General features: G+C 40.9%; 1 protein-coding gene and 2 long non-coding RNA genes across 5 annotated transcripts in view; 1 reads left to right on the top strand and 2 right to left on the bottom strand.

Moving 5' to 3' along the window:
- CXADR (CXADR cell adhesion molecule) overlaps positions 1-24,275 on the top strand; it is a 35,008-nt gene extending 10,733 nt beyond the window's left edge. The window contains exons 2-8 of one of the 3 annotated variants that reach the window (XR_014563628.1): positions 2,376-2,536; positions 2,885-3,083; positions 5,596-5,748; positions 7,954-8,076; positions 8,192-8,330; positions 10,388-11,504; positions 11,658-14,559. Coding sequence is in view for 2 of the 3 variants with exons in the window: in XM_083737142.1 (XP_083593268.1) it covers positions 2,376-2,536; positions 2,885-3,083; positions 5,596-5,748; positions 7,954-8,076; positions 8,192-8,330; positions 10,388-10,652 (1,040 nt within the window). In the remaining variant the exon portion in view is untranslated. Of the gene's footprint in view, positions 1-2,375; positions 2,537-2,884; positions 3,084-5,595; positions 5,749-7,953; positions 8,077-8,191; positions 8,331-10,387; positions 14,560-23,744 lie in introns of those variants that run through there. The other 2 variants (XM_083737143.1, XM_083737142.1) reach the window with 2 other exon arrangements.
- LOC310843877 overlaps positions 8,115-27,429 on the bottom strand; it is a 36,246-nt gene continuing 16,931 nt past the window's right edge. Inside the window, exon 2 of the long non-coding RNA XR_014563733.1 lies at positions 8,115-8,276. This is a non-coding gene — a long non-coding RNA (uncharacterized lncRNA). The remainder of the gene's footprint in view (positions 8,277-27,429) is intronic.
- Positions 11,439-19,773, bottom strand: LOC310844018. Its single transcript, XR_014563886.1, has 2 exons — positions 17,625-19,773; positions 11,439-16,226 (listed from the first exon to the last, which is right to left on the bottom strand). It is a non-coding gene; the product is annotated as an uncharacterized lncRNA (long non-coding RNA).

Below are 27,429 nucleotides of genomic sequence, written 5' to 3'. Positions count from 1 at the left end.
CATCCTGTTCAGCTCTAACATTGCAGGAGGGAGCTTTAGAACTGCAAGATTACATTTCATGTCCAAGTAACACATTCTGTCTACAGAAAACCCACACTTCCATACATGTGAAAGCTCATGTGAGCTGTCCAAGAGAATGAGAAGAGCACCACGGTACCACCAAAACACTATGGAAGAATTTCATGTTGGAATGTTGGATAAATTTGAGGGGAGGGGAATAAGATTTTTATATATATCTAAAAGGGCTTTTATCCCAGATATTTCTGGCAATATATCTGTGTTTATGTTTTATTTCCTATCTTGTCATACCTTTGTAGAAAACAGTATTGGACAAACAAAAATCTGTTTTAAATATAAATCTATATGTTACAGCATATGTTATGGATTAGTGGCATTTAATAACTCTAGTACTGTATGGTGGTATAGCAATTCTTGCGTGACTTATCCTTTGTTACTTGGATGTTAATGTAAAAACAGTAGAAATCTGTCATAAAAATCTAATTGGTAGCAAAAAACAGTATAGGAACAAGTTTGTTTCTTTTTTAAGCATTGCAGAACACACCTCACCATTTATATGGAATAATTTTGAAAACTACTTTTCACTTTTTTTTAGAGTTGAGAACATATATTCTTATTTAGAATCCTCAAATTTGTACAAACATTTCTCTTGGTCTTTACTTAACTATCTCTGAAAAAGTTCTTTGGCCATTATTCAGATGTTGTAATCATTTGCTTGCCTAAATGTGTGTGTCAGAAATTTATTGTCCTTCTGAGTATAGCATGCAACTGAGGATTATTCTGATGTTCCAGGAGGAGATGAAGCAGAAAAGGCTGCCAAAAGCATTAGATCTGAAAACTCATTTGGGATTTTATGAAAATGCTAAACTACACAGTTGTTTAAAATTAAGCTGTCTTTGTCTGAAAATGGAACTTCATGATATGGCTGTAGATTTACTGTGTTCTCTTTTGAAGAACGATGTGAGAAATGTCATATGAATTCACTGAGAAATAGCAGTCATATGTTGATAGTCAACTTAAAATTATATAACTTTTGTGAAGAATAGGAGGAATGAAGTAAACGTTTCCAGATTCTAGTGAACTGTTTATCAAACAGTGGCCTGTTTCTCGTGTTACATCAAGCCATAGTTAAAAGAAACGATGGTTTAATGTGAAGAAGCTGCATGTACCACTGTCCAAAAGTCCACACTTCACTCCTCCCCTGCTCCTGCTGTGCTGTAAATGAAACAAGCCAGAATCTCGCCTTTTCATGAATGAAAACATGAGCTTGTGTTTTTTTTCTAAGCTAGGTTTGTTTTGGGGGGAGAAACTAATGGTAAGTCCGTGTTCGCACATGATGACAAGCCAGACTGTGGCTTGTTTCATTTCCAGCAGGGGAGGAATTGAAGTGCAAATAGCAGTGCATACAGCATGGCCACAACTGGTTTACCATGTGAATTGGGCCAATATGTCAATACTAGATTATTGTCTGAATTTGGACACATGGGAGTCTCAACATTTGACATTACCAACTTACGCCCCCCCCCCCCCCATTTTCGTGGGAGAGGGGGTAGTTCAGTAATAACACAAAGAGAGTGTTATGTACTGAAATTCTCACCCTGGGCCAGCAGGGGGATACTGTAGATAGTTTTCACTCAGGTCCACATATGCAAATAAGAGATTGAAAGTGACATTCAGTGATTGGGTAATTACAGAAAATGGTTACTGTTGCATTCTAGTGGAGCTCTATATAAACAGGCTGGCTGAATCCTTCAGTTCAGTTCTTTTCTGGCCTGTGAATAAACAAGAGCTATTTGAAGAATCACTGTGTCGTCTGATATGTTCACCCACAACTTAACAGAGAGAGATTTATGGCTGCTCAGAATGACTCCATGAAGTTATTGCAATGAAAGTGCTCAACTTTGCCTTCCTCGTCCCTTAATTTTATAGCGTGTCTCTTAGATTGTAAACCATTATTGTAAAATGGAAACTACTTTTGCTGTGATAAAAGGAGGTAGATAGTATACTGTTACATCATTGTTACGCAGGCACCGTGATTGTAGAATTTATACTTGTTTTAGCCTGCACAGCGTTGCACTGGCCTTTAAGTATAGCAGAGTAATGAAAAAGGCATGCAACATCTATTTAACATAAAAAATTCTTCAAAAGATATGAGTAATGTTTTCGTCCCTAAGGGCAAACAGCTAATGTAATCAGTGTTTTCATGAAATGCAAGAGGTTTGTAATAGTTGGTTCCAAGTCACGTGGTTTATTTAGATGTCTAAAAGAGAAGCTATTCCTATTTTCAAAGTTGTGCATACAATATGTTTTCATACTTTTTTAACTTCTAAGGTGTTAAAATTTTGGTTTGCTTCTAGATCTCACTGAGGGCGTAACAATAACATCAACTGAACAGACGATGGTAACAAAGGCTCTAGGAGAGAAGGTTACTTTGCTCTGCCAGTATACTCTTGCAGCAGGAGATGAAGGACTACTTGACATTGAATGGGTTGTCTTGGAGCCAAAAAAGGAGCAACCAGTAAGTGAAAACCTTTATTACACTCCTAGGTCTTCCATATGTTTCACTTCCATTTTGAACGTAGGTGAGCCCAAAGCTGAGACTAAGAATTCAAATGTTTAACCTAATGTCCTTCCAGAAAATAGTTCTAGGACATATTTATTTACTACTGGGAAAAATCGAAATCATATTGGATAGAACATACATAACTGTAGAGCATGAGACTCTTAATCTCAGGGTTATAGGTTTGAGCCCCATGTTAGGCGAAACACTCCTGCAATGTAGGGGGTTGGACTAGATGACCCTAGTGGTCCCTTCCAACTGTGATAACTCCTATACAAGATAGTCATCTGTCTCTTTTCCTTTCAGGTAATTATGTACAGTCAGGACACGGTTTATGACAAGTATCATATGGCTGGGCGGGTACAGTTTGTTAATCAGAACCCAGCTGATGGAGATGCGAGTATTGATATCCTGAACTTACAGCCGGCTGATAGTGGCACGTACCAGTGTAAAGTGAAGAAGGCTCCTGATATGCAGACCCACAGAGTTCAGCTGTTTGTACTTGGTAAGGTATTTCTAGTTTTGCAATTGCATAAACTGTACATAGTGCAGGCTCGTGACACTCTTTTCTGTTGAGAGCTGTATTTGCTTGGAGATACGTGTTTGCTGCATGTTGGCAGGGGGCAAGGCTGCAGCAGCAGCATATGGAAATGGGTCCAAAAGTACCGTATTTTTCGCCCCATAAGACGTACTTTTTCCCCTCCAAAAATGAAGGGGAAATCTGGGTGCGTCCTATGGGGCGAATGCAGGCTTTCGCTGAAGCTTGGAGAGCGAGAGGGGTGGGTGCGCACCGACCCCTCTCGCTCTCCAGGCTTCAGGAAGACATCCGCAGCCTGGGCAGCCCTGCAGGAGGTCAGGCAGGGATGTCTAGGCTGCGGATAGCAGCCTGCTTCCTGGAGCGTTGGGCGCCCTGAAAGCAGAGCGCCCGGCGCTTCGGGAGCGCATCCGCAGCCTGGGCAGCCCTGCAGGAGGTCCGGCAGGGCTGTCTAGGCTGCGCATAGCACCCTGCTTCCTGGAGCATCGGGCGCCCTGAAAGCAGAGCGCCCGGCGCTTCGGGAGCGCATCCGCAGCCCGGGCAGCCCTGCAGGAGGTCTGGCAGGGATGTCTAGGCTGCGGATATCAGCCTGCTTCCCGGAGCGTCGGGCGCCCTGAAAGCAGAGCGCCCAGCGCTTCGGGAGCGCATTGCAGCCCGGGCAGCCCTGCAGGAGGTCCGGCAGGGATGTCTAGGCTGCGGATAGCAGCCTGCTTCCTGGAGCGTTGGGCGCCCTGAAAGCAGAGCGCCCGGCGCTTTGGGAGCACATCCGCAGCCCGGGCAGCCCTGCAGGAGGTCCAGCAGGGCTGTCTAGGCTGCGGATAGCAGCCTGCATCCCGGAGCGTCGGGCGTCCTGAAGCAGAGCGCCCCGCCCGCCGGACAGACATCCGCAGCGTGGGGAGCCCTGCAGGGGTTCCCCGCAGGGCTCCCCACGCTGCGGATAGCAGCCTGCCGCCGGGCGGGCGGAGCGCCCTGAAGCAGAGTGCCCCGCGCGCCGGACAGACATCTGCAGCGTGGGGAGTCCTACAGGGGTTCCCCGCAGGGTTCCCCACGCTGCGGATAGCAGCCTGCCTCCCGGCAGGTGGGGTGCCCTGAAGCAGAGTGCCCCGCGCGCTGGACAGACATCCGCAGCGTGGGGAGCCCTGCAGGGGTTCCCCGCAGGGCTCCCTACGCTGCAGATAGCAGCCTGCCTCCCGGCGGGTGGGGCGCCCTGAAGCAGAGCGCCCCGCGCGCCGGACAGACATCCGCAGTGTGGGGAGCCCTGCAGGGGTTCCCCGCAGGGCTCCCCACGCTGCGGATAGCAGCCTGCCGCCTGAGGCAGACATCGGCCAGCCCCACAAGCTCAGGGAGGTGCAGCGCCCTTCCTAGACCTGGTTTGGTTTCCCCGACCTGCTTTTGGGGGTGAAATAAAGGAAAAAATTTTTTCCTTTATTTCCCCCCCAAAAAACTAGGTGCGTCCTATGGGACGGAGCGTCCTATGGGACGAAAAATACGGTAGGTGTCCCCCCCCCCCCCGCTTTCATCCCTTTTCAGCAGTCTGCGGAATAGGGGGAATAGATAACTCTGCTTGCAGAGGGCTTCCAAAATTCTGAGCTGCAGGTTGCCCTGCTTTAGTGAGTTATTAAAGGTGAAGGGACCCCTGACCATTAGGTCCAGTCGTGGCCGACTCTGGGGTTGCGACGTTCATCTCACTTTATTGGCCGAGGGAGCCAGCGTACAGCTTCCAGGTCATGTGGCCAGCATGACTAAGTCACTTCTGGTGAACCAGAGCAGCACACAGAAACGCCATTTACCTTCCCGCCGGTGCGGTACCTATTTATCTATTTGCATTTTGATGTGCTTTCGAACTCCTAGGTGGGCATGCATACAATTAATATTACTTTTTATCTGATTTTATAAAGTGGCTGTAAGTATTGGATGAATAGTTGGAGATTTGCTAGTATTTATTTTAAGTCATATAATTTATATATCATCTTTCATCCGAGGATCATAGGGCAGTTTATAGTATTAAAACACAAACAGAACAATACCACCACCCCTCCCACACAGTTTAAAAGGCCACAGTCTAAGCACGGTAAAGAGGAGTTGTTAGATGGACAGTATTTAAATCAGCCCCCTTATTATCTTGCATTAGCTGGGCCAGGAAATAAAGCATTTTGCATGCCATATTTCAGATTAAAGGGCACCATGACCATAAGTTTGTTACATTTTGAAGCAAGACATAGTACAAACTGGTGGGTGAGACAAATATGTGGTGTGATATGCTAAGAAATGGCTCTGTAGTTGGTCTCATGGAAGAAGTAGCTTAATCTTTTTGAAATTGTAGTAACAATTTGTTGGCAAACTACTGATATTTGAAAGAAAATAAAATATGTGTATAAAATGTCTGTGATGTATGTATAGTTTATGTTGCGGCTACATATACCATTTAATGAGTACATAGTTCTAAGTTTGCATTCATAGTACAATAATATTCTTTTAATAGAAAAACCTCAAAAGACCAAATGCTATGTCGAAGGATCGCAGGAGATTGGCACTGATGTTACTCTGAAATGTAAATCCCAAGGAGGCACTCCCCTTATAAGCTACCACTGGGGGAAGATGGGTAAAGAAGGACTTCCGGACAGATCATCACTGAGTATGCTTCTATATTATTACTGTCTTTTTCATATTTGAACACGAGTGTCTGTTCCCTTCTAACTTCAAATGCTAAACTAATTACAAGCAGAGCTTTGAATTTTAAAGAGTTGATTTTTAAAAAATTGAGTCTGCTCTGCTGAGTTTCTTTAAAGAATTTTCCAGAGTTGTTTCCTAGGGCCATGAAGGTAGTAAAAAAAAAATGCCCCCTGGTGAGCTCTGGAACTTGCTGAAAAGAAGAGTTATACAGTGGTACTTTGGTTTAAGAACAGTCCTGTTTATGAATGATTCAGTTTACGAACTCTGCAAAACGTGGTATCCCGGTTTGCGAACTTTACTTTACTCAGTCCAAGAACAGAATCTGAATGGTGGAAGGGCACAAAAATGATTTCTATCATGCATTTTACTGCAGTGATTTCCAACCTTTATGAGGATGCTTTTTTAACCTCAAAAAATTAATGGTCCCCCACATGCTAATTGTTGTAATTTTATGCAACTTTAAGTCGTATAATGAATAATGAGCAAAAAAAGTATGAACACAGTAGCATTTTTAAAAGAAAATGCAAATGTGCCAAAATCAAAGAAAGCAGCAAGGATTCTTTTATTTATTTCCTCAGTGTACCCACAAATCAAAACCTAAGCAATTAATTCCAAAAGGTATTGCATATCAATTTATCTATAAATTCATTTATTTCTCCAATATGCCCCTTGATGAACCTAATTAATACATTCAAAAAGGTATGAAAGACACAAGATAAAATTATTTCCCCAGTACACCCAGTGATCAACAACATAACTAATCAATCAAATTGAACCAAATATTTATTTCTGAGTAATACCCAAAAGAATTATAAAGAAAATTTTAATTGCCAGCAGTGATATATATGGCAATTTATAGAATCATGACTCTCTTGTATTCTTCGGTAGGTTTCCTAATCACTGTAAGTAAATCTACTTATATATGCAGTTAATTTGATTCTATTTCATTTATAGGTTTTGTTTGTATTTTTTTTTTAATAAGGTGGCAGGCATGAGCAGCAAATGCTGCTCAGAACAACAGGCAACCCTAAAAGGTCTGATGTCCAAATGATCTCTAAGACAGAAAACTCCCCCAAATCCACAAATTTTATTCTTTAATAAAGCACCAAAAGTAATCTCCACTGCTGCCGTAACTGAGGAACTCAAATGCAGCCAATAATTAGTAGGCAGAAAGTCCACAGCATGGAGATCACTAAAATTAAATTGAGGGTCTACAGCCCTCTACAACTGTGTATTTCACCTTCTACAATAAGTCCTTAGTGTTGTGCATCATAAAAGGCCCGAAAACGCCAAATGCAACATGCCTCTGCTACGTTCTTGCAACTTGCCACCAGGTTTTCCCAAGTACACCTCACAGCAACAAGGAAAATAGAGAAGGCATAGACCAATGCTGTTGAACCATGTTCCCACAATTTCCAGCGGTCACAGTCTCCTCAGGAATAACATGGCACTCCTGGGAATGCTGCTGCAAAGAGGTACAGCAGCATAGGAAATCATCCAACTGCAGACTTGGGTCCTTTGGGGGTTCCTGGCCCTAAGGTTGGGAAACAGTGTCCCAGTTCCTTAAATATTTTGTTATTTTTTCCTATTTATAAAACTATAAAAGCAGGCTGTTCTCAGCAGTCAGTTAATTAATTTTAATAGAAATTTTCATTGGATAATACTAATAATGTGAATTATAAAAAAGCTTGGAAGAAAATGGTATCCTCTTGTAATACTATGAAGCTTATCCAGGCAAGGTAGAAAAACCCAAATCTCTAGATCAACCTAGATTAAATGGGTGAGTAAATATGTGGAGGCAGGAGTTTTTCCAGACACCTTATGAAAAGTCAGTAAACATCTAAATAGCAGTAGCAGATTTGGTTGCTAATCAGTTTGGTACCTCATAGCTACTTCATCTTGATTTGGAGGGTGATTATAGCAGCAGCCCCAAGACTATTCCTAATAGGAATGGGGTGAGTGAGTTGGCAGAGTGAGTGTCTCTGAATATGTTTGGAAACCAAACTTCTTCTGCACCTTAGCTGTGTTGAATTATTTTGTGTAAGTAATATGCACAGTCAAAAGTTAAACACGTAAGAACATAAATCCATGCTTTATTGATTATTCCTACCAATGCTACTTTTGACAAATTCTAATGAAGTTTATATGTATATATATATGTTTACAGATTCAGATACAGGTGATCTTTTGATTAAAAATGCTTCTCGGGCTTCCTCTGGCACATACAAATGTGTAGCTTCCAACAGAGTTGGTGCAGATGAGTGTTCTCTTGTGCTGAATGTCACCCCTCGTAAGTATTATGTTTTGAAAGCAAAAACATAGAAATAATAATTTGGTAAGGCTTTATCATTAAACTGAAGAATTAATTCCTGCCATCTCATACATCATTGTTCTATTTGTTTTAGCGGTGAATAGAGCTGGAACCATTGCTGGAGCTGTAATAGGGACTCTTTTAGGACTCTGTTTATTAGCTTTTATCATCTTCTGTTGCTGCAAGAAACAAAGAGAGAAGAAATACGAAAAAGAAGTGCATCATGATATAAGGTGTGTCACTCTGGCATGAGAAACTAGGCATGAGCTCAAAAATTTAATTGTCAATTTTACAAAATGTTTTGACAAAGGCATATAGTTTAACCAACTTGCATGAAATACCAGAAACGTTGACATCTACTCATGTACTTCTTTGACTTCATACTTTTCCCTTGTCCTGCCCTCAGTTTGAAAGCTCAAAGTTACTTATAACTTATACAAACAATTTAAAGAATATTAAATATATACAATAGTGTGTATAGGGTTTATAAGACTAAAATATCCTAACAACTTGCCTGGGGAAAGTAGTATATAAGCTACCAGTTTGAACTATATCACTAAAAAATCACCACCTTGCTTAATCTATACGAACATCCTTTAAATGCAGGGGACACTATGTAGTGTACGTGCCAAAGTTGGCCTCTAAGAGGCAGTTTCATAAATGTGTAGTCATTCATTGGATCAAGCACCTGGTATAGTATTTCATGCTTCAGCTATTTAGTGGTAGCGACAAAGAAAGTTTCTTGGCCATCATCGCATTCACAAGTATCCATCCAACACACCATTGCAGAGTTACCTGACCAAGAGAGCCTTGCTTTGACACCATTGAAGGCCTGCTGTAACAACTCTGCGAGGCACTTTAGGGACAAAATCACTTAGATTTCAGTGGCATTGGATGCCACAATAAGAGCAAATCCTATTGAGGGGGATGCAGCTCCATCTATACTATACTATAGATCAGTTTAGGTAGTTGCAGCTTGAGGATGATGTGGACAAGCTGTAGGGGTTGACTGGGTGGGTCCAGAGGGTGATTAATCAGCAGTGGTGCTCCCTCTCCTTAAGAAGATATCCCTGGACAATTATCACCCAGTGGCAAATGCCCCCTTCCTGGGCAAGGTGCTCAAGAAGGTGGTGGTGGTCCAGATTCAGGCATGCTTGGAAGAAGTTGATTATTTAAATCCATTCCAGTCTTGCGTTCAGGCTTGGTCATGGCACTGAAACTGCCTTGGTCTCCCTGGTTGATTACATTTATTGGGAGAGAGCTGGGGAGAGTGGAACTCTGCTTGTTTTCTTCAATTTCCTGGTAGCTTTCAGTACTGTTGACCACAGTATCCTTCTGAAGTGTCTCAGAAGGTTGGCGCACTGTTTCAGTGGTTCCACTCTTATCTCCAGGGCCATTTTCAGAAAGTAATCATGAGAGGCTACTATTCAGTGCCATGGGAGTTGTCTTGTTGGATCCTGCAGGGTTCAATCTTGGCCCCCCACCCCATGCTATTTAGCATCTTTTGCAAAACCTCTGAGAGTTGTCATCAGGATATTTGAATTGTCATCAATAAGCAGTTGACTCCCAGCTCTGTCTCTTTGTTCTAGTTGTGGTGTTAGATTGGTGCTTGGATGAGGGGATATGCTGGATGTGGGCCAATAAACTGAAGCTGAATCCTGAAAAGACGGGTGTTGTGTGTTCCAAGTTCTCATGTCCAGGAGGTGGGGAGATGGCCTGTCTGGACAGGGTTGCCCTCCCCTAGAAGGAGCAGGTTCCCAGCTTGCAGGTGCTGTTGGATCATTGCAGGCTCAAGTGGATTTGGTGGCTAGGAGTTCCTTTTTTCACCTCTGGCTGGTTTGCCAACTCTGGTCCCTTCCGGACACAGATAACTTTGCTCCTGTACTCCATGCTCTGGTAACTTCTAGATTGGATTGTTGCAATGTGCTCCTTGTGGAACTGTGCTTGAAGGCAACTTGGAAACTGATTGGTCCAAAATGCAGCAGCTAGATTTTTGGCTAGGCTTCTGTTTATGTCCCATATAACCCCTGTTTTGAAACATCTGTACTAGTTTCCAGTTCATTGCTGGATCCAATTCAGGTGCTCAGGATGGTGCTTAAAGCCCCAAATACCTTAAAGACCACTTTTCCTACAGACCTCAGGTGCCATGATTGGCAGAGGGGGCCCTTGAGGCAATGTTTCATTGAAATAAATTGTACCAAGTCAATATGGATAGGGATGTTTCTAAGTGTTTGGGTTTTCCTTCCTACAAGACTCTTAAGTAATTTTAAAAATCTGCTTAATTTTTCAGAGAGGACGTTCCTCCTCCGAAGAGTCGTGGCTCAACAGCCCGAAGCTATATAGGGAGTAATCGCTCTTCTTTGGGTTCAATGTCTCCTTCCAATATGGATGGATATGCCAAGACTCAATACAACAAAGTACCAAGTGAAGACTTTGAGCGTCCTCCTCAGAATCCAAATTTTCAACCACCAAAGGTAGCTGCACCTAATCTAAGTAGAATGGGAGCAATTCCTGTGATGATTCCAGCACAAAGCAAAGATGGTTCCATAGTATAGTACGGCATTAATTTATACTTTCTGCAGTTCAGTGCATTAACTTGTTCCAGTTCTACACTTTTAAATATGCACAGAATTGATCTCGAGCATTGACAAGTGCGCTTTGTTTACCACCTTTGTACCAATTTTGACCATATACACTAAAAACTGAAACTTTTGAAGAAAGTTTTGTCATCTCTGAGTAAACATGAAACACTAGCAATATTTAAATTCTGTATGGGTTGTTAAATGAACCCTTTGCTCTGAATTTTTGATAATATTAGGAGATCCTGAACTGTATGACATGAATTGTTTGTCCTTACATTTTTAGAGTGAATGAAATATATTCAGCATCTGTTACAGTGATGGAAATGTCTTGTGTAAAAAATGGACGTAAATTCTTGTAATATAGACCCCGGAATATTTTTATCAACAACTTTAAACTGAATGAATTGTCAGTTCCAGCTAGACACAACCAGCTTGGTTCATTTTTGATCTCAGTTGTTCAAAAGGCACTACCACTGGCCTCTTTCTCTTGTAGGAAGATAGTAATTTTCTATGACCATTCAGCCACTAAATATATCTTGTACTGCTTGCCCCGTGAGCATAAACCTCTTTATTTTTGGATACCTAACACTGTGTGTGTTTGCACAATAAGCACCTGATTTTTTAAAAAAGAAAATTTAAAACTGAAGTCTTATTTCTAAATTAACACTTGGCATTCTGTAACCAATACTTGCTGCATGTCAGACACTCTGAATTTCTGCGGATTTGTGTGTGCAGAAGTCTGAATTGCGGGTTGGTTGGTTTGTTTTTTAAAAAACCCACTATCACTTGCGTGTTCTTGGGATATTTAATAGTGCTCTTTATGTTGTGTAACGATAGTGAAGGACTTAAGGATTTTGTCCCCTAGCTTTTCTGCAGTATTGATACCTTCAATGGCTCTTTCCAATACCTTCTGATAATATTTTTTGGTTGTTCCTTCCATCTGTGTTCCTATTCTATTTTAATTAGAAAACAGAAAAGAAAAACCTAGGCCACAAAAGTGAAACCTCTACTTAATTTATAGTCTTTTATCTGTTTATTTAAATAACCAGATGAATTACTAGGAAGCCATTGATACTGAATTTGTATAGAAATGTTCCCTGTCAGAATTACATGGATTTAAATATCAGCAGATATTTAAACTGCCATTGCAGTAAGCTATATTACTGTGTATTATTTGCTCTGATGTTAGTAAAATACAATGTCTGCATTATCTGCTCTTCCAACTTGAAGAAATTTGGATTACCTGTGTGTGTAGCTATGAAAACATCAGATAAAAAACAAATGTTGTAAATATCTATGATTTTCTTAACTTGGGTAGATCTGATATTTTCATGTATTATAGTGAGTATTGCATAACTTCACATCACGACTTTTATGTGAAGTACATATGCCCTGATGAATTTTGGTAGTGAATAGATTGTAAGTGTGTAAATAGTATTCATATACTGAGATGTTTTAGATTATCTGATGCCGTTGGATTGAATATCCTTTTTTTTCATCTGTGCCTTTTCAATAAACTTTACATCTGATTGTAAGTTAAGTTTCAATTATGGAATATTCTGGTGCCTGACTTTACTTTTCTTAAAGGTGCTACAAGATGAAGGTATAGTTTTCAACACAACACTGTGACTTAATTCCTTCTTACTTGATGTTTAATTTTTTTCCCTTGCCAATGTTTTGGATGTTGCTCAATTGCCTGCATAATGTCATAATGTCCTGTATTTCAAAATGACTCCTTTTTGTTTGTTGCCGTGTCTATAATACCTTCATGGGAATTGTTACTATTTCCTGTAAAACCTGTTTATCTACTGTGTTGCACCAGACAGATGGATGATTAGGAATTTAACATGTGGCTTTTGAAAAGAGGAGGCAAATAATAATAATGATGATGATGATGATACCTAAACATGCAATATGAAAGCAACCCTCCTTTAAATATGTAACATCGTAGATCCATTTTTTTAGAGGGCGGGGAGCACACACTGCTACTTAAAGTCAGGCTTGACATTATACACAATAGATTGGTTGAACTCTGGACTCTTTTGCTTCAGACTGAAGGCAAGCTATTGTATTTTTGCATGCTTTCCCACTCAAACAAGAAATACTAAGTGTGATAAACTGGCACATCAGGCAACAACTAATAAATCTCTGTCCATGATCTGCAATTTAGTACATACAGAGGGAGCATTTGTAGGAATATTCGAAAAGGTTACCCTACTGCACTGTTTCTGAAGTAATACAGTCCAGATTCTAGAATTCTGCCACACTGCTTAAGCAGATTAACTCTCACTGAACGATTTAAAAATGCTGTGTTGCACAGTTGATGAACGTGGGGTATATTCATATAGCATTGTCTCAGTACTCTCTACTTGTGGTATAAATGGTCAAAAGGCATAATTGTGTGGTAGCACACCAGTCAGAAGAATTTCTGCATATTTATTAACTTGTCATCTCACATGAAAGTAATAAATGGGTAGAATGAAGGATAGCACGATGAGCCTTCAAAACATAGCTCTTAGGCTTTGGGACCTTGACAGTGTCTGCTTGTTTATAAAATTGCATGGAGATTGTAGTAATAGGAACTGACATAGCAGATCTATATGTTTTAGGTAAGAAGTGACTTGGGACAGACTTTGCTCTAAGCACTTAACTTCTAGACCCTACTGAATAACCAAAACACCAGTCTGAAGGACACTGCTATTATAAACATGATAAGGTCCGAAAAAGTTTCCCGTGGTAAACTGTCAGATTTTCTTTAGGCTGTGTGTGTTGTTGCTTTGACAAAGCAGGAAAAGGGAGAGAGGTCATGGCCTGGGATGGCACTGTGCCCCTGCATACCAGTAGTGTCAACACAGCCAGTTCATTATTGTACTAATTTACCATCTGGATGCTGATGATCTGTAGAGGAGCTGTGCAACAGCAGCACAAGCAGTGTTTGAGAGAGGGGAAGCTGGTATGTAGGGATTAAGGTTAATATGGTCTGCATTGATTTGACATTTAAAAAATAGATTTCAGATACTAATTTATGTAGAAGAAAAAATAAAGTCATCCCAGTTGCTAGATGGGAGGAGGTAGCAGAATAACCTAAGTAAAAGTCTTCAGATGGTAATAGTACTTCTGCTAAACCTCTCTCTGAAAGGCAGCAAGCAGTTAAATAAAAATATTAGTGCCATCTGTAAGGTAGTTCATTCACAGCAGTTTCGTATGTTGTTGCTTTTAAAATGGCAAATCTTTTAGCTTAAATATAAAATCGCAGTCTTCATGAAATACATTTGTTTTCAATCAAAAGATGGTACCTAGAATGATTTAATAATTTTAATGTATTACCACACATTTAAGCAAATAAATATTTAACAGTATCCCTGATTGGCACGCCCTCATAAGATTGAACTTATAATAGTTTTTAAAAAGGGATTATTTTTAAAAACGTCAGTAACAAAGTTTTGAATATCATCTCCTTGTGTTTGAGCTTCCTCACTATTGATAGAGGCAATCTTGATATTGTACCTCTTACGAAATAATTCATTTTTCTTGGCATGTACAAGTTGTTGTCGCAGAAAGGGTAATTCATTTGTGGTAATTCATTTGTTTAAAGGCAATGGGATAAATGTACTTGTGGACCTTCCTAGTTTTTGCTCATTATTAAGAATGCTTAGGCCCATTTGGTGTTAGTGTATAACTCAGCAATTGGAGCAATAATACAGGACATTAATGAGGCACCGTGATAGGTTTTGGATTTGGCAATGAATGCAGTTTGTATGCAATTTGCTTTTTCAGACTTCTGAAGTACAAGCACTGAAATTTGTAGGACAAATCCCAAATTGTTGTAGTTTCATGATTTATGTATTACTTGAAATAAAGTTGTTAGTGAAAACCATTATTCTGATACAGTGTCTGAGTGTGTGTTCTCTCTGTACCTGCCCCATGCTTCTCCTGTAAGTAATTTTGAAAGGATAATTCATTTTTGTGAAAGCTGATTGTGGTCATTCTTAATATTCTGCTTCTTCCTTTAAAAATTAAGATAAAAAGTAAAACCACGTGGAAAGCTGGGGCAGTTGTCCTGTTTATTAGCATCTAACTGTTGAGGAATAATTTGTGTCAGCATGAAAGATGTCAGCTTATCCACAAGCCTTTTTGCCAATGTATTCTAACACATCAGACAGCAAACTAGAAGGAATTGTGGGTTTAGGGTGGCTGTCAGCTATATTGATGCGCACTTTCTACTGTGCTAATGCAGTTGCCTTTGCATCCAAGGGACAGTGAAACATGGAATTAAACCTTAACACTTCCCAAGTAGGTGCCTAAGCATAATTTGGACTCGACGCACCACGAAAGCAGCCAACATTAAGCTTCAATCATGCCTGGCTGTGTGTGGAACTTCAGCTTTCAATCTGCACGTAGTCCAAAAGGGAAAATCGTAATAACTGCACACTCAGTATGGCCAGCAACCTTGGGGTTTTTTTATCTTAAGTATTTATACTCCTGCATATTTGTATTCCTGAATATGCTCAAGACGTAGTTGATGTGTGCTTTCTATATATTTAGTAAGTTTTATGTTCTCCCTTTCATGAAAAGGAAAATCACATAAAATATTTTTAACGCAATGCAAATCACATGAACTTTGTATTTCCAGAGGATGGCGACATGTTTTATGAAAACATAAAGATGGCTTGTAAAAAGTAATTGCTTTGTTATTGCATATCTGTTCAGCCTTGTGCTTATTATTGGATTTTAGATATTTTAACTACAGTATAATGTATGCTGTCAGACAGATGATTGAATGAGTAGGTGTGTGAACATTGAAACTAATGAGGTTTGGTTTTTTTTGGTATACTGTACCTTCATTATATAGAAAGAGCAGGACTATCAAGAATGGAGTCTGTAGTAAGTGTCTGGATGTTATTGTGTATATATTTTAATTATATTTTGGTTTTTTACATTTCTGTTGTGCAAAGCACTTGGAAGCACTTCTTGGGAAGCTGTTTATAAATCCTTCATTAAATCTCTTTAGGATTTTCAAAAATTGGTAGCAGGCATGATAGTTTATTTTTTTCCCCAGGTTTTCCACAAATAAGAGTCTGGATTCTTGAAAGTAGCTAGCCCTTTTCATTGTTGTAACAAGAAGAGTGCTTAGTACATTATTTGTTTTCAGGATTTATAAACTGCTTCCCAACAAGTGTGTCTGTAGGAAAGACACGTAAAAAAAAAAAATCCATATGCAATAAAAATAAATTTATACATAACAATCTAAAACCACGTATTAAATCATACAGATTCCACTTGCTAGTAGTATAAAATGGCTGAGCCTCCCCTAAGGGAAAGTTTCAGTAACTATCTAAAAGCAAAAAACGAATATTTGTTCACAACAGGGGTTCCTGTAATGTTTAAGATTGGGGTGAAACTAATGATAAGATACTTTCCCACCAGTATTACAGAGATTTGGAAAACTAGAGAACATGAGAAAACCCTAAACTCATTCATATTTTTGTAACATAGTTTTTATTCATTTTCATCTGTTTAACATTGTTGCAATGAGATACATATTCACTGTACATTAGAGCAGTGTTTCCCAACCTTTTTTGGGCAAAGGCACACTTGATTGATGAAAAAAATCTCGAGGCACACCACCATTACAGCCCCGTGACGTCAGCGCGCAGCGTCACGCCGGGAGGGACGCACGAAAGTGTAAGTTTCAATTTTCCCCCCTCCCCCTTGCCGGGGAACCTCCAAGCTTTGGGGGTGGGGGGGGAGGAGGCAGCAAAGCGAGGGACTGAGGGACTCCTCCAACTCCTCCTCCTGCTCGTCCACGGCCGGGTAGAGCCGCTTGAGGCGCCGCTTGAGCTCCTTCTCCTGCTCGTTCAGGGCCGGGTTGCCGCCGTGAGCGGAGGCGGCGTGGGGGACCCCGCAGGTCAGGGCGAGTCGGCTCGTCTGCTGCCACGACAGGAGCAGGGCGGGCGGCGAGGGGGTGGCTGGGTGGGGAAAATCCCCCTCGGATCTGCTCCCTCTCAGGCTCGGTCGGCGCTGTCACGAAGCGAGACGAGGCTGGAAGGCGCCGCTCTCCTCCTCCCTCCGCAGCAAGCGTGGCCTGGCGCGAATCAAATCGCCGCTCCTCTCCCGTGCGCTCAGGTGGGCAGCTCCAAAGGGGCGCCCCCGTGCGCCGGCTTGGGGTGGCTGCCCAAGCGCCTTCTCTCTCTCGCCTCCTCCCACGAGTTCGGGGTCAGCCTCCCGCTCCTCCTCCGCTTCCTCCTGACAGCCGCCGGGGTCTTTGGTCGCCGCAGCCTCCCGTCCAAGAAGCACCTTCGCCCAGGCAAGGACGCGCGCGGAGCTGGCGAGCGCCGAGGGGTGGGGCTCTCGCGCCCGCCTCGCGAACCAGGAGGGCTGGGTCGCCGCCGTGAAGGAAGGGCGCCGGGGCGCTGCTGCTGCCGCCGCCGCTCCCAGGAGGCATGGGCCCAGCTGAGGCGGCGGCGGCTGTTGTGGTGGTGGCAGCGATAGCGGGCGGAGGAGGGGCGGCGGCGGGGCCGAGGTGGCCAGCGGCGGCGGGGGAGGCGGCGGCGGGTGGAGCAGGAGGGCGGCCAAGGCCGGTGAGGGAGTAGGGTTGCCCGGGGCTTGAGGAGCCGTCGCCGGGAGTTGCTGCTGCTGTTGTTGCTGCTGCTGCCCGGACATGCCGGCCTCCTCCTCGTCCGCTGTCTCGCGCTCCTCCCTTTTGCGCGCGCTGCCCCGCCGCCGCCCCATTGGCCGGGTCCTGTCAGCTGATCCTGTGTTATTTCCTGTGTGTGTGTGTGAGGGGAGAATGGAGAGAGAAACCTCGGCACCACCACCGCGGAGCCGCCCCCGGCTCGACGCGGATCCTCGCCGCCGCCGCCCCGCCTCTCGCCGCCCGACTCGCGGCACACCAGGCAAGGTCTCGCGGCACACTAGTGTGCCGCGGAACACCGGTTGGGAAACACTGCATTAGAGCAACAATTACCTAAAGTTAAAAATAAAACAATAAACACCCAGATAAACGTTTCTGAATATATTCACAAAGTTAACAATTATTACAAATACTACAGATATGAAATGTTTATTAACGTTAAATTGGCAACCATAAGCAAAAGGTACTTCGTATCAACAACAATTAGAATTTATAGGGAGGAGAGAAGGAAAAAATAAATAAAAATAGGCACTTTATTCATGCCAGACTGTGCTGTAAGCTATGGGTACTGTTCCCAGACTGCATACAAATTCTAAACTCATACTTTTAAAATTCTCTTTGTGTGTAGAAATTTGTGTAGTTTTCCCATTCGGGGTATGATTGCAAAAGTTCTACTTTTGATTTAAAGAAAAACATGTCATAACTTCTGGAGCCAATTTTAAGATTATGGGTTGAGATAAAAATTCACAAAGCCCAGAAAGGCTTGCTCTCAAAGCTTGCAAAGGATAGTTAATGATGCTCAGAAATCAAAACCTGAGAATACTATAATTGTTATACTACTGGTCCTGTAGTATAATGCAGCTCTAATAATAAATTATATCCCACTCTTACTCCGAAAATATGAGGAGTAGAATTCGTTTGTTGTCAAAGGTGTGACGCTTGATAAAATTATAAATCAATTTAGGACTTTCATTCCCTTTCTGCTTATACCTTTTTCTGTTACTTTTATCTAATTCGCTATACTGAATCATACGGGTGCCAAGTTAATAAAGCACAAAAGCTATGCAAGGCTTTGGACTAGTGAATGATTACTTTTGAGGCTGAAGCAAGCTGACATCTCTGGGCACAGCTGGTGAATTGAGGAACATAGTTGAGAGCCTGTGTTGTAGCTGCCAGCTTTCTCTGTGCTAGATGCTACTGCTTTCTGGTAGTAAATAGATTGCCCTTTCCCATCACCTCTAATTCTATAACCATCCATACTGTAGTATTTCCAGTAATACAATATGCTTAACAAAACAAACAAAAGAGGAAGTGCAATTTGTTAGTCATGGGCAACTTAAAACCATCAGGAGCGACGCCTCATGCCTTTCATATGGACTGAAGATTTTGGGTGTCACGTGGCAGTAAGAGTTTCAAACAAATATGTGCTCTCCCACATTCCAAGCATGTTTGCACTCCTTTCTCAGTGACACCTATGCTGGCTTGGTCATGTTCACAGAATGGAAGATGGCAGGATCCCCAAGGATGTTCTCTACGGGGCTTAGGGCACCAGGTTCATTGGCAGACCTACTGCGTTACGAAGATGTCTGCAAATGTGACGTGAAGACTGGCAACATCAACCCTGCCGTGTGCAGACAACCACAGTGCCTGGAGACAGATAGTCAGGTTGCGTATCAATAGCAGTGACCAGAGAAGGAACGACTGCTGGGGGGAGCACAGAGAGAAGAAACACTATGATTCATCTGCAGCAGCACAACCGGGCGCCTTCATTTGCCCCAGCTACAACAAAACAGGTCTCTCCCATATCTTTGTCTACAGCAACAGCAGGCGCTGCAACCTTTCAACAGTTCAAAGGAGCAGTCCTCCAGTGTCTCCTGGGACAGACGGATGCCAACAAATATCTGTGGGACTTAACATCTCTCTGGGAATAGGAGTAGAAGCTTCAGGGAATGGAGTGACAAATATTGGATCTCAGCCTATAGATTAATACTTTCCCCCATTGAACTGCAAGTTTTATTTAACCTTGGGCTACACTGGTTCTTAATATAGCCTAAGCACTGTGGCTCATGCACTGGTAACCCTAAGGCTGGATTTTGCCTGGGGCGGGGAACTTTGTTTTCACACCAAAGGCCGCATTCCCATCTGGGCATCCTTCTGTGGCCTCCATGCCAGAAAGGGCCAAAGGCTAAAGTGGGCCAAGCAACTAATGCAAGTTTTTCCTTGGTACAGAGAGTTGGTTTTTACACCCACCAGCCCTCTTCTACATTCAGACCACAGAGAGGCAGAAGTTAAAGGACACATTCCAGCCAGACAAAAATCCCATCCAAAGCAGGAAATTGATCAATTATCCAGATCAATTATCCACACAGCACCTCTGCCTTTACCATAAGCTTCAGTTTGGACAACACAGTAAGGCAAGCTTTGGTTTAACTCAGAACAGCAGAGAAGCAAATATGTTGTGCTCCCACATGTTTTCTCCAGGAGCCCACATGTTTTCACAATCTCACTAAACCAATGTTTGGCTTAAGTGTGTCATGCAAACCAGACCACCGATAAATACCTGGACTGATGTTAATAACCAGGATTAGAAAGGGGTAGAGAATGGAGGAGAATCCGAATGACGATTGAAAATGAATTTGCCAACATGAAGTAAATGTTCTTGTGATCTTGCTTGTTCCGTTTTGAGGTATAATATCACAAAGAGTAGGCTGAAAACTGGATCTTGGGTTGACAACCTAACTGCAAAATATTTTTTGCCTGGGGGTGGGGGGAACCAAGCCGTGCTGCTTAGTGTGTGTGTGTGTGTGTGTGTGTGTGTATACACACACACACACACACAAGTTGACAGGTACTTCCTTTTAGAATGGGGTGGCCTAAATAAAATATAAACCATAAATATTGACCTCTGTGGTAAAGTAAGCAGTTCCTCATTGTTGCAGTAAATGTTGCTTAATATTGGTTAGAAACAGTAGAAATACTTTTTAGTTTATGCTGCTTATCGTCTTAAAATGGTGAAAAGTTTAGCTGTATGACATGACCCATTTGTAGACCCTAGTGTCTTGATTCCTTTTGACTTTAGTAAATGTGTAAAAGATTCCCTTGTGTGTGTGGGGGGGGGGGTTGGTATAAGACTACTCAAAGACTACATAATCTCATAAAAGAGTTTGTCTATACAATATGCACCAACCATTTCCCAACTCAGCTGCTTATAGCATTATTCAGTATTTTGCAAAGCATTTTAAGTAAGTGGAGGAGGGGTGCTTTGCAAATGCATATTGTCCTTTAAATAGGCTGACACTCCCATACCTGAATAATAAAACTGCATTGATAGAAAAATAATTCATTCACCCTTGTGGCATAAATTTCATTGTTTTACTCTTTTTGTAAACAATTTTGAGGTCTTTCTTACAATCAAGTGTTATATTAATTTTATGAGATTTTTTTTTCTTTTAGTGATTGCATATCAGATTTTTGAAGCATCCTATACCACTGTTAAAAGTTTTGATTTACGAAACATTTGGCTTGGATTTGTTAATGCGTAACAGACTATCTAAAATGTTTTATTCCCCTTCATGGTGATAAAGCTTTGCATTTTCTTCCTCTGAGTGATGATACTTTATAAACTTTCTTTTTAAAACTGCATTGGTTCTATAAAACCAATTTAAGTTTCATTTCCTGTTCATCCCTATGGAGTTTCTTTCAATTCCACATAGCGAATTTCTGTATCTTGAATATAGAACATCGTTGGTTAATAAAATATTATAAAACATAATTATTTCACTGCATTGAATTTTGAAAGCGTTTTGGCATGCAGCTGTTCCCAGAGAGAGAGAGAGAGAGAGAGAGAGAGAGAGAGAGAATGTGTGTACACACACACACACACACACACACACACACACTATAATGGAACTAAAGGGGCTGATATTTCACCCTGCCATTATTGAAAATATGAGTAGTTCAGTTGCAAACATACTGTTCACCAAACACCTAAAATTCCACTGTGTGAAGTCAGGGACATTTGTTTTTTTTTGCATGAACCGATCTGTTGTTCTCACTGTGTTAATATAAACTTTCCTGATACACCAACAGCTATAAAGCCCAAAGTTAAATTCCTTTTATAGCAAAGCTGTCAGAGGAAGAAGCCACTAACATGTCAGTTCATCAAAGACCAAACTTATCTAAGGCACTTGGAAAAAATCTTTTTTGGTTCACTGCCCTTCCAGGGAGATATAAATTCCTGGGACAGGTCTTAATGCATCAGATGAGAAGACTCTGGAAGCAGGAAAGAACACTTCTCTGGTACATCCTGATCATGCCAAATCATACAAAAAGTTGAGACATCAATTCTCCCTTGTTTCCAGTGATGATGTGCTTATAAGGGAAAGAGGTAGTTTTTGTTGGCTGAGAAAATCCCTTGGTTTAAGATTCCTTGTGACAGGTAGTCTGTTAGTAGACCTAAATTGAGCTAACCAGGGCATTCTGCTTTATTTGCTTCCAGTACTTCTAATGAATACTTGCAACATTAATATCCTTTAAAAAGTCTGTTACGTATTAGACAGAGGTTCTCTCTTATATTTTTTATTCCTGCTGAAGGCCTTCCTTTTCCAGCCAGTATTTTAAATGACTATCTGTATTGTACTTGAACTTTTTAAAATACATATTTTTATTGTAGATGTTTTTCTTTTTAAAATTGCTTTTAAATGCTTTATGGCAAGCGATTCATAAATGGAATAAAGAAAGATTTGTGGATATTTCGGCATATCCATTGTTTCTTATGCTATGTTGTTCCTGTACAAAGTAAAAAAAATCCTTTCCCCTTAACTGGCATCTATTTCTTAAATATTTATCATTCTATGTTTTCCCCATTACCACTGTTTTGCACCTGGCTCTGGTTGAGGGATTTGGGTATTTTAGAAGAAAAAAAACCCCACAAGCCTAAATTCTGCTCACCCCTAGGTCAATGAGTTCCTTCCCATACTGAAACCTGGGACATTGTAGCATGCAAATTAGTTTTATGTTAGTGGGCTCTCATTAACTACCATATTTATGTGATTCTAATGCACCAGTGAATGTAATGCACACCTCAGTGTTCAAAAAATGCTTGAAACCAAAAAAGTATTAGCTGGCGCCATCAAATCTAATGCACACCCTAATTTTTGTGACATAATTTGGTCCAAAAAGGTGCACTTTACATTCAGGTCAATACAGTACATACCTATTTTTTAAATCCTAAATCAGGGACTAGGACTCACTTTGCATATATGCAAGGGATTTAAGCTGTAAACCACTCTTGAGAGCACTGCAGTGTTGAAGGTGTGAGATATAAATAAAATAAAATGTACAAATATTGAATTTATGCATAAATAGGAAATGATTTTGTGCAAATAGTTTTGCAAGTGCTTGCACAATCAGCAAAATATCTTCTGGATAGTCATTCTTCTGTTCTTTAGCTAAGCTGGATACATCCCTCCCACAAGTGGAATCTTAGATCCAGACCATTGTGCAAAATTCAGAAGGTTTTAAGGCTTAATAAAAGACTGTCTGAAGCTTATAACACTGAGTCCTCTGGGTTTCCCCCCTCTAAAAAAGTTTTTTTAAAAAAAGAAAAAAAAGAATGATCATTAAAATGATAACAGACCTAGACCTAGAGATGAAAGCAGAATGAATAAGAATTAAAAGAAGGCAACAGCCTTGGAGACAGCTATGCGAATAATGTCAATGGAACATCAGCTTGCAGAACTTGATAAGAATTTGGAGTGATAATTTGGGAGGGAGATGCAACAGTCAGAGAAGGAAAGGTTTATTTCAAATTGACTACAGAAACAAACTAAGATACCTACACAAATTAAAATAAAAGTAGGGGGTCAAAAATGTCGATTGTTCTGTGTTTTTGAATTCTGCCTCATACTCGTAACCTTGAGTTCTACATTTTGCTTTCCACCTGCTCCTTCAGTCTTTAGAATTGGGAGTCAGAAGTACAAGCGATTCTGCAGTGTTTATTACTTTTGTAATGTGCGCCATCTTGTTCAGAATGATTTGATTATATGTAAAAAAGAAAATTCATGTATAACATATTCCTAATCTGGGATGGAAAGAGTAGTAGCACTTGTGTTTGTGAACTAGGTTTGAGATACTCTATATAAAACAAACATACAACAGAAAGAATCCTAAGCCACTTAGCTTGATGAATATTCTTTTTGAATACGTAGAACTGGTTTTATTGGAGGGGAGAATTTTGATCCTGGAGCATTTATACAATTTTAATTTCATTGACTTTACAATTTGAATTAGACTTGCAGTTATCCAGCCACGACAATTTTACAGCTCAGGGGTGTCTGGATTAATTTTTTTATATTCCAGTTCAAATTGATTATTTATACTTGAATATACTAGAGCTCTGTATTGATTGATAATATTTTCTCTATTTATAGTATGGCCACGCATGCAGGATGGGTGACATAACAGTGGTATAAACTTGAAGAAACAACTTGTTTGTCATGAATTTCAAGTTACGGAACAAATGAAGTACTCTGTATTTTGTCATAACTTTTAGAATCTACAGACAAGATGGTAATGTAGACTAAATTTATATTGCAGGTAGCATTTTGCCTGCTGAATGTTTACAACATGTTTTGCTTTAAAGATTTCTTCCATTGTAATAGTCCTAGACATGAATATGTGGGAAAATATGAAGGTTAACACTGGATCTGCGTGCAAATTCAAAAGATCAACCCAGATAACAATGTAGCTCATATTTTTTGTGGTTAATTAATTCAATCTATTTGCTTAGATTTGTATGAAATTACACTTAGCAATGAATTAGTATGTTTGAAGCAACATGTGCCTTCCATACTGTATATTTTGGTGCTGCCTTTTTTAATCTTCTGATTTTTTTAAACATAAACCCACCTTTTTAAAATACTTGTGCTTTGTAACACTTAATAAAATTTTGTATGATGATACCTTACATGTACAGCACATGTTTATCCATTGAAGTTGGGAACTATTGTAATCGCCATTGATTTCTATGATTTGCATGGTGGTTTGGTAATTTTAAGTGTTGTGCTCTTAAATTTTTTTTGCAGTGAACCTGCTGACTGCTTCTTAGATATTGTCATTACTAGTACTTCGATTTGGGTCTTGAAACAAATAAGAAGCCAGTGCAATTGAATAATATGTTCACCACCAACTTTCCTTCTCAGGAGGGTGAGCCCACAGAATTCTGTATTGGCTGATATTTATATGCAGGAAGAATAGGTTGGAGTGGAGAACATCTGACTTACAAGACATATTAAAGCCACCCATTTACTTCCACTGAGAAACATTTTTTCCAAGCCTAATGCCCTCCCAGAGGGCTATTTAGGAGGGTTACAGCTATAGAAGCAAGGCTTAGTCCAGGGGTCGGCAAGGTTTATCTCACCTGGGCCGGTTCACTCCAGCGGAGATCCCTCCGTGGACCAGATCGTGTGTGCGGCCGCAATTTCGGGCATCTGCGTCTGCACAGATGCAATTTCTGGCACTGCGGAAGCGAGTCCCTGCGCTGTGCTGGGGACTTGCCGAGCGGGCAACTCAGTTCGGGGGCCAGTTAAACGACCCCCGTGGGCCACTTGTGGCCCATGGGCCTTAGGTTGCCTACCCCTGGCTTAGTCCTCCCCTCCTTCCTCCACAAAGATCACACTGCCCTCTGGCAAGACTCCTAATACAGTTTTCAATACTTTGTGTATATAAGAGAATATGAATGGAGGGGAATGGAGGCACATGATGTGTGGATGTGTGTGAATTGGTGTGGGGGGGGGGAATAGAGGAGAGAGAGAGAGATGGTAGCCCTGCCCATTTTAGTACTGGTCCTGCCCACCATTGGCATGCAGTCCCAGAAGTTCATCCATGAGGGAACTTGTTCCTGAAAGATGTTTCCACCACACCTTGTACCTTGCACACTCATCTAGATGGGTAGATCTGTGGACACTCTATCCCTAGACTGACCCACTGCTTTAGTTTCTGTCTTGCCTGGATTAAGCTTCTGCTTCTTAGCACTTAACAGCACTTAAATTAGCATTATGTGCTAGATCTTGGCCTCTGTTAGATTTTAGGGCCTAAAGCTCAGATTGAGATGGAAACAAGACCTCTGCTGGTTCAGTCTTATCTAAATTGCCTTTAGATTTATTTATTTATTTATTTATTTATTTATTTATTTATTTATTTGTAAAAAGTGGCAGATACATTTAATTAATAAATAAGAAAAAATGAAATCTAAAAATAATTTATTCCAAAAGGCCTTTTTGTGGGATGTTAATGACTTGGTTGGATTCTGATACTGGTTTACTGGTACTACTGACTTTGCCATAATTTTTATCTGTTCCTGTTTTATTGTTTGTTTGATGATTTGTAATTGATACTTTTTCCCCCGCTTTAATTTCTTGTACCTTTCCCTAGTTTCACTGTGTGAAGAAAGGCAGGCTAGAAACATTTTTTATTAAAAATTAAAATAAATAAAATAAGATTAAAATAAACAAATTCTATTCTTTTAAATAGCTTCTGTAAATAATAACAAACTGAAGGACCACATCTCAGTGGTAGAGTATCTCTGGCTTGTATGTAGGTGGTCTTGGGTTCATTCCTTGGTAGCCCCAGGTAGGGCTGCCTGAGATTCCTGTCTGAAACCCTGGAATATGACTGCCAGTCATCATCTTGTATGGATCAGTGTCCAAATCAATACAAGGCAGCTTCATATGGAGTCTCAGATTACGCTTTTAGCAATTTGGTTGCCGCTGTATACATTTTCTTTAGTTCACATAGCAACATGATGTTATCTACTACTAGACCTTGAAAGATGAAAGATGTGCTAGGAAACTGAAAATGAACTCCTTTTCAGTGCCTCTTCAACACTTGTATCTTCCTTCATAATGAGATTTGAAGCATTTTTTACTCATTTTATTTTACTGTAGTAGTAATATTCCAGACCCTGAGCCGATATAAACTAATTTTAGCATGACCTTTCCATCGAATGCTGGGGGGATGCTTCTATTTAAGTTCACCATTCTCTCCCATCCTTCAGTACCAGTAGGGACATTGAGGTGTTGCCAGTTTGCAATATTGTTAGGTGGATTCACGTTTAATTTAAATCCAGGTGATTAATGAAGGGAGGAGGAAGATGGGCAACCTGTGCAATACTTCCCTTGAAGCTCTGTGTTGGGAAGAGGTTAGAAATAAACAAGAAGTTCTTGCTATGTGAAGCCTGCTGTGTGGAACAAAAAGTGCCTTGCTGGCCATAATGTTCGTTCCGAATAACAAATAAAGAGGTAGTTTTGTATGACTTGATGAAGAAGCAGGAGATTTTGATCTAATGTTATATTATGTAAAGTATAATTGAATATTTGATGCCATGTACAAAGTATTGAAAATGACACTCGTAGCTTAAAAATTATTTTGGGGTAATTGCTTTTATTGCTCAATCTCAGATTTCCTGAAATAGATTGCTACACAAGCAGGTCAGCTAAGACAACATTCTTTCATTCTGTTAAAAACAACAACTGGTAGTTGCTCTTTCTTCCTGCAAACGGTGTGTGTTGCTCTTTCAGGCAGAAAGCAGTAGTTTATTACCAGGGATTATCTGTTTCTGTGGGCTGGCTGACTCACCCACAGAAAATGTGCTTATTCAGGAAGTCTGCAATCCTTAAACCTCTTGTTTGGAAACAGATCTCTTGAAGGTAATTGAACAGCTCTGACTCAAGAGAATTGTGGGTGGCTGTTGTAGTCTGGAGAGGATGGGGGGATGTGAAAACTAAAGAAGTCAAAATAAATGGTTAATGAGGAGATCACTCAGAGACCTAAAACATGGAGCAATTTGGATCACAGATAATGGTGCTGAAATTGCAATTAACTGTTCACACCCTGGGACCTTATGCTGAAGGGTAGCTAATTAAGAGGTAAAAAAGATGGTTAGGTAAAGGGACCCCTGACCGTTAGGTCCAGTCGCAGATGACTCTGGGGTTGCGGCGCTCATCTCGCTTTACTGGCTGAGGGAGCCAGCGTACAGCTTCCGGGTCACGTGGCCAGCATGACAAAGCCGCTTCTGGCGAACCAGAGCAGTGCAAGGAAATGCCATTTACCTTCTTG

The sequence above is a fragment of the Podarcis gaigeae genome (assembly GCF_964106915.1).
Source record: "Podarcis gaigeae genome assembly, chromosome: 4".
NCBI classification, from domain to species: domain Eukaryota; kingdom Metazoa; phylum Chordata; class Lepidosauria; order Squamata; family Lacertidae; genus Podarcis; species Podarcis gaigeae.
This window is presented reverse-complemented; position numbering and strand designations above follow the sequence as displayed.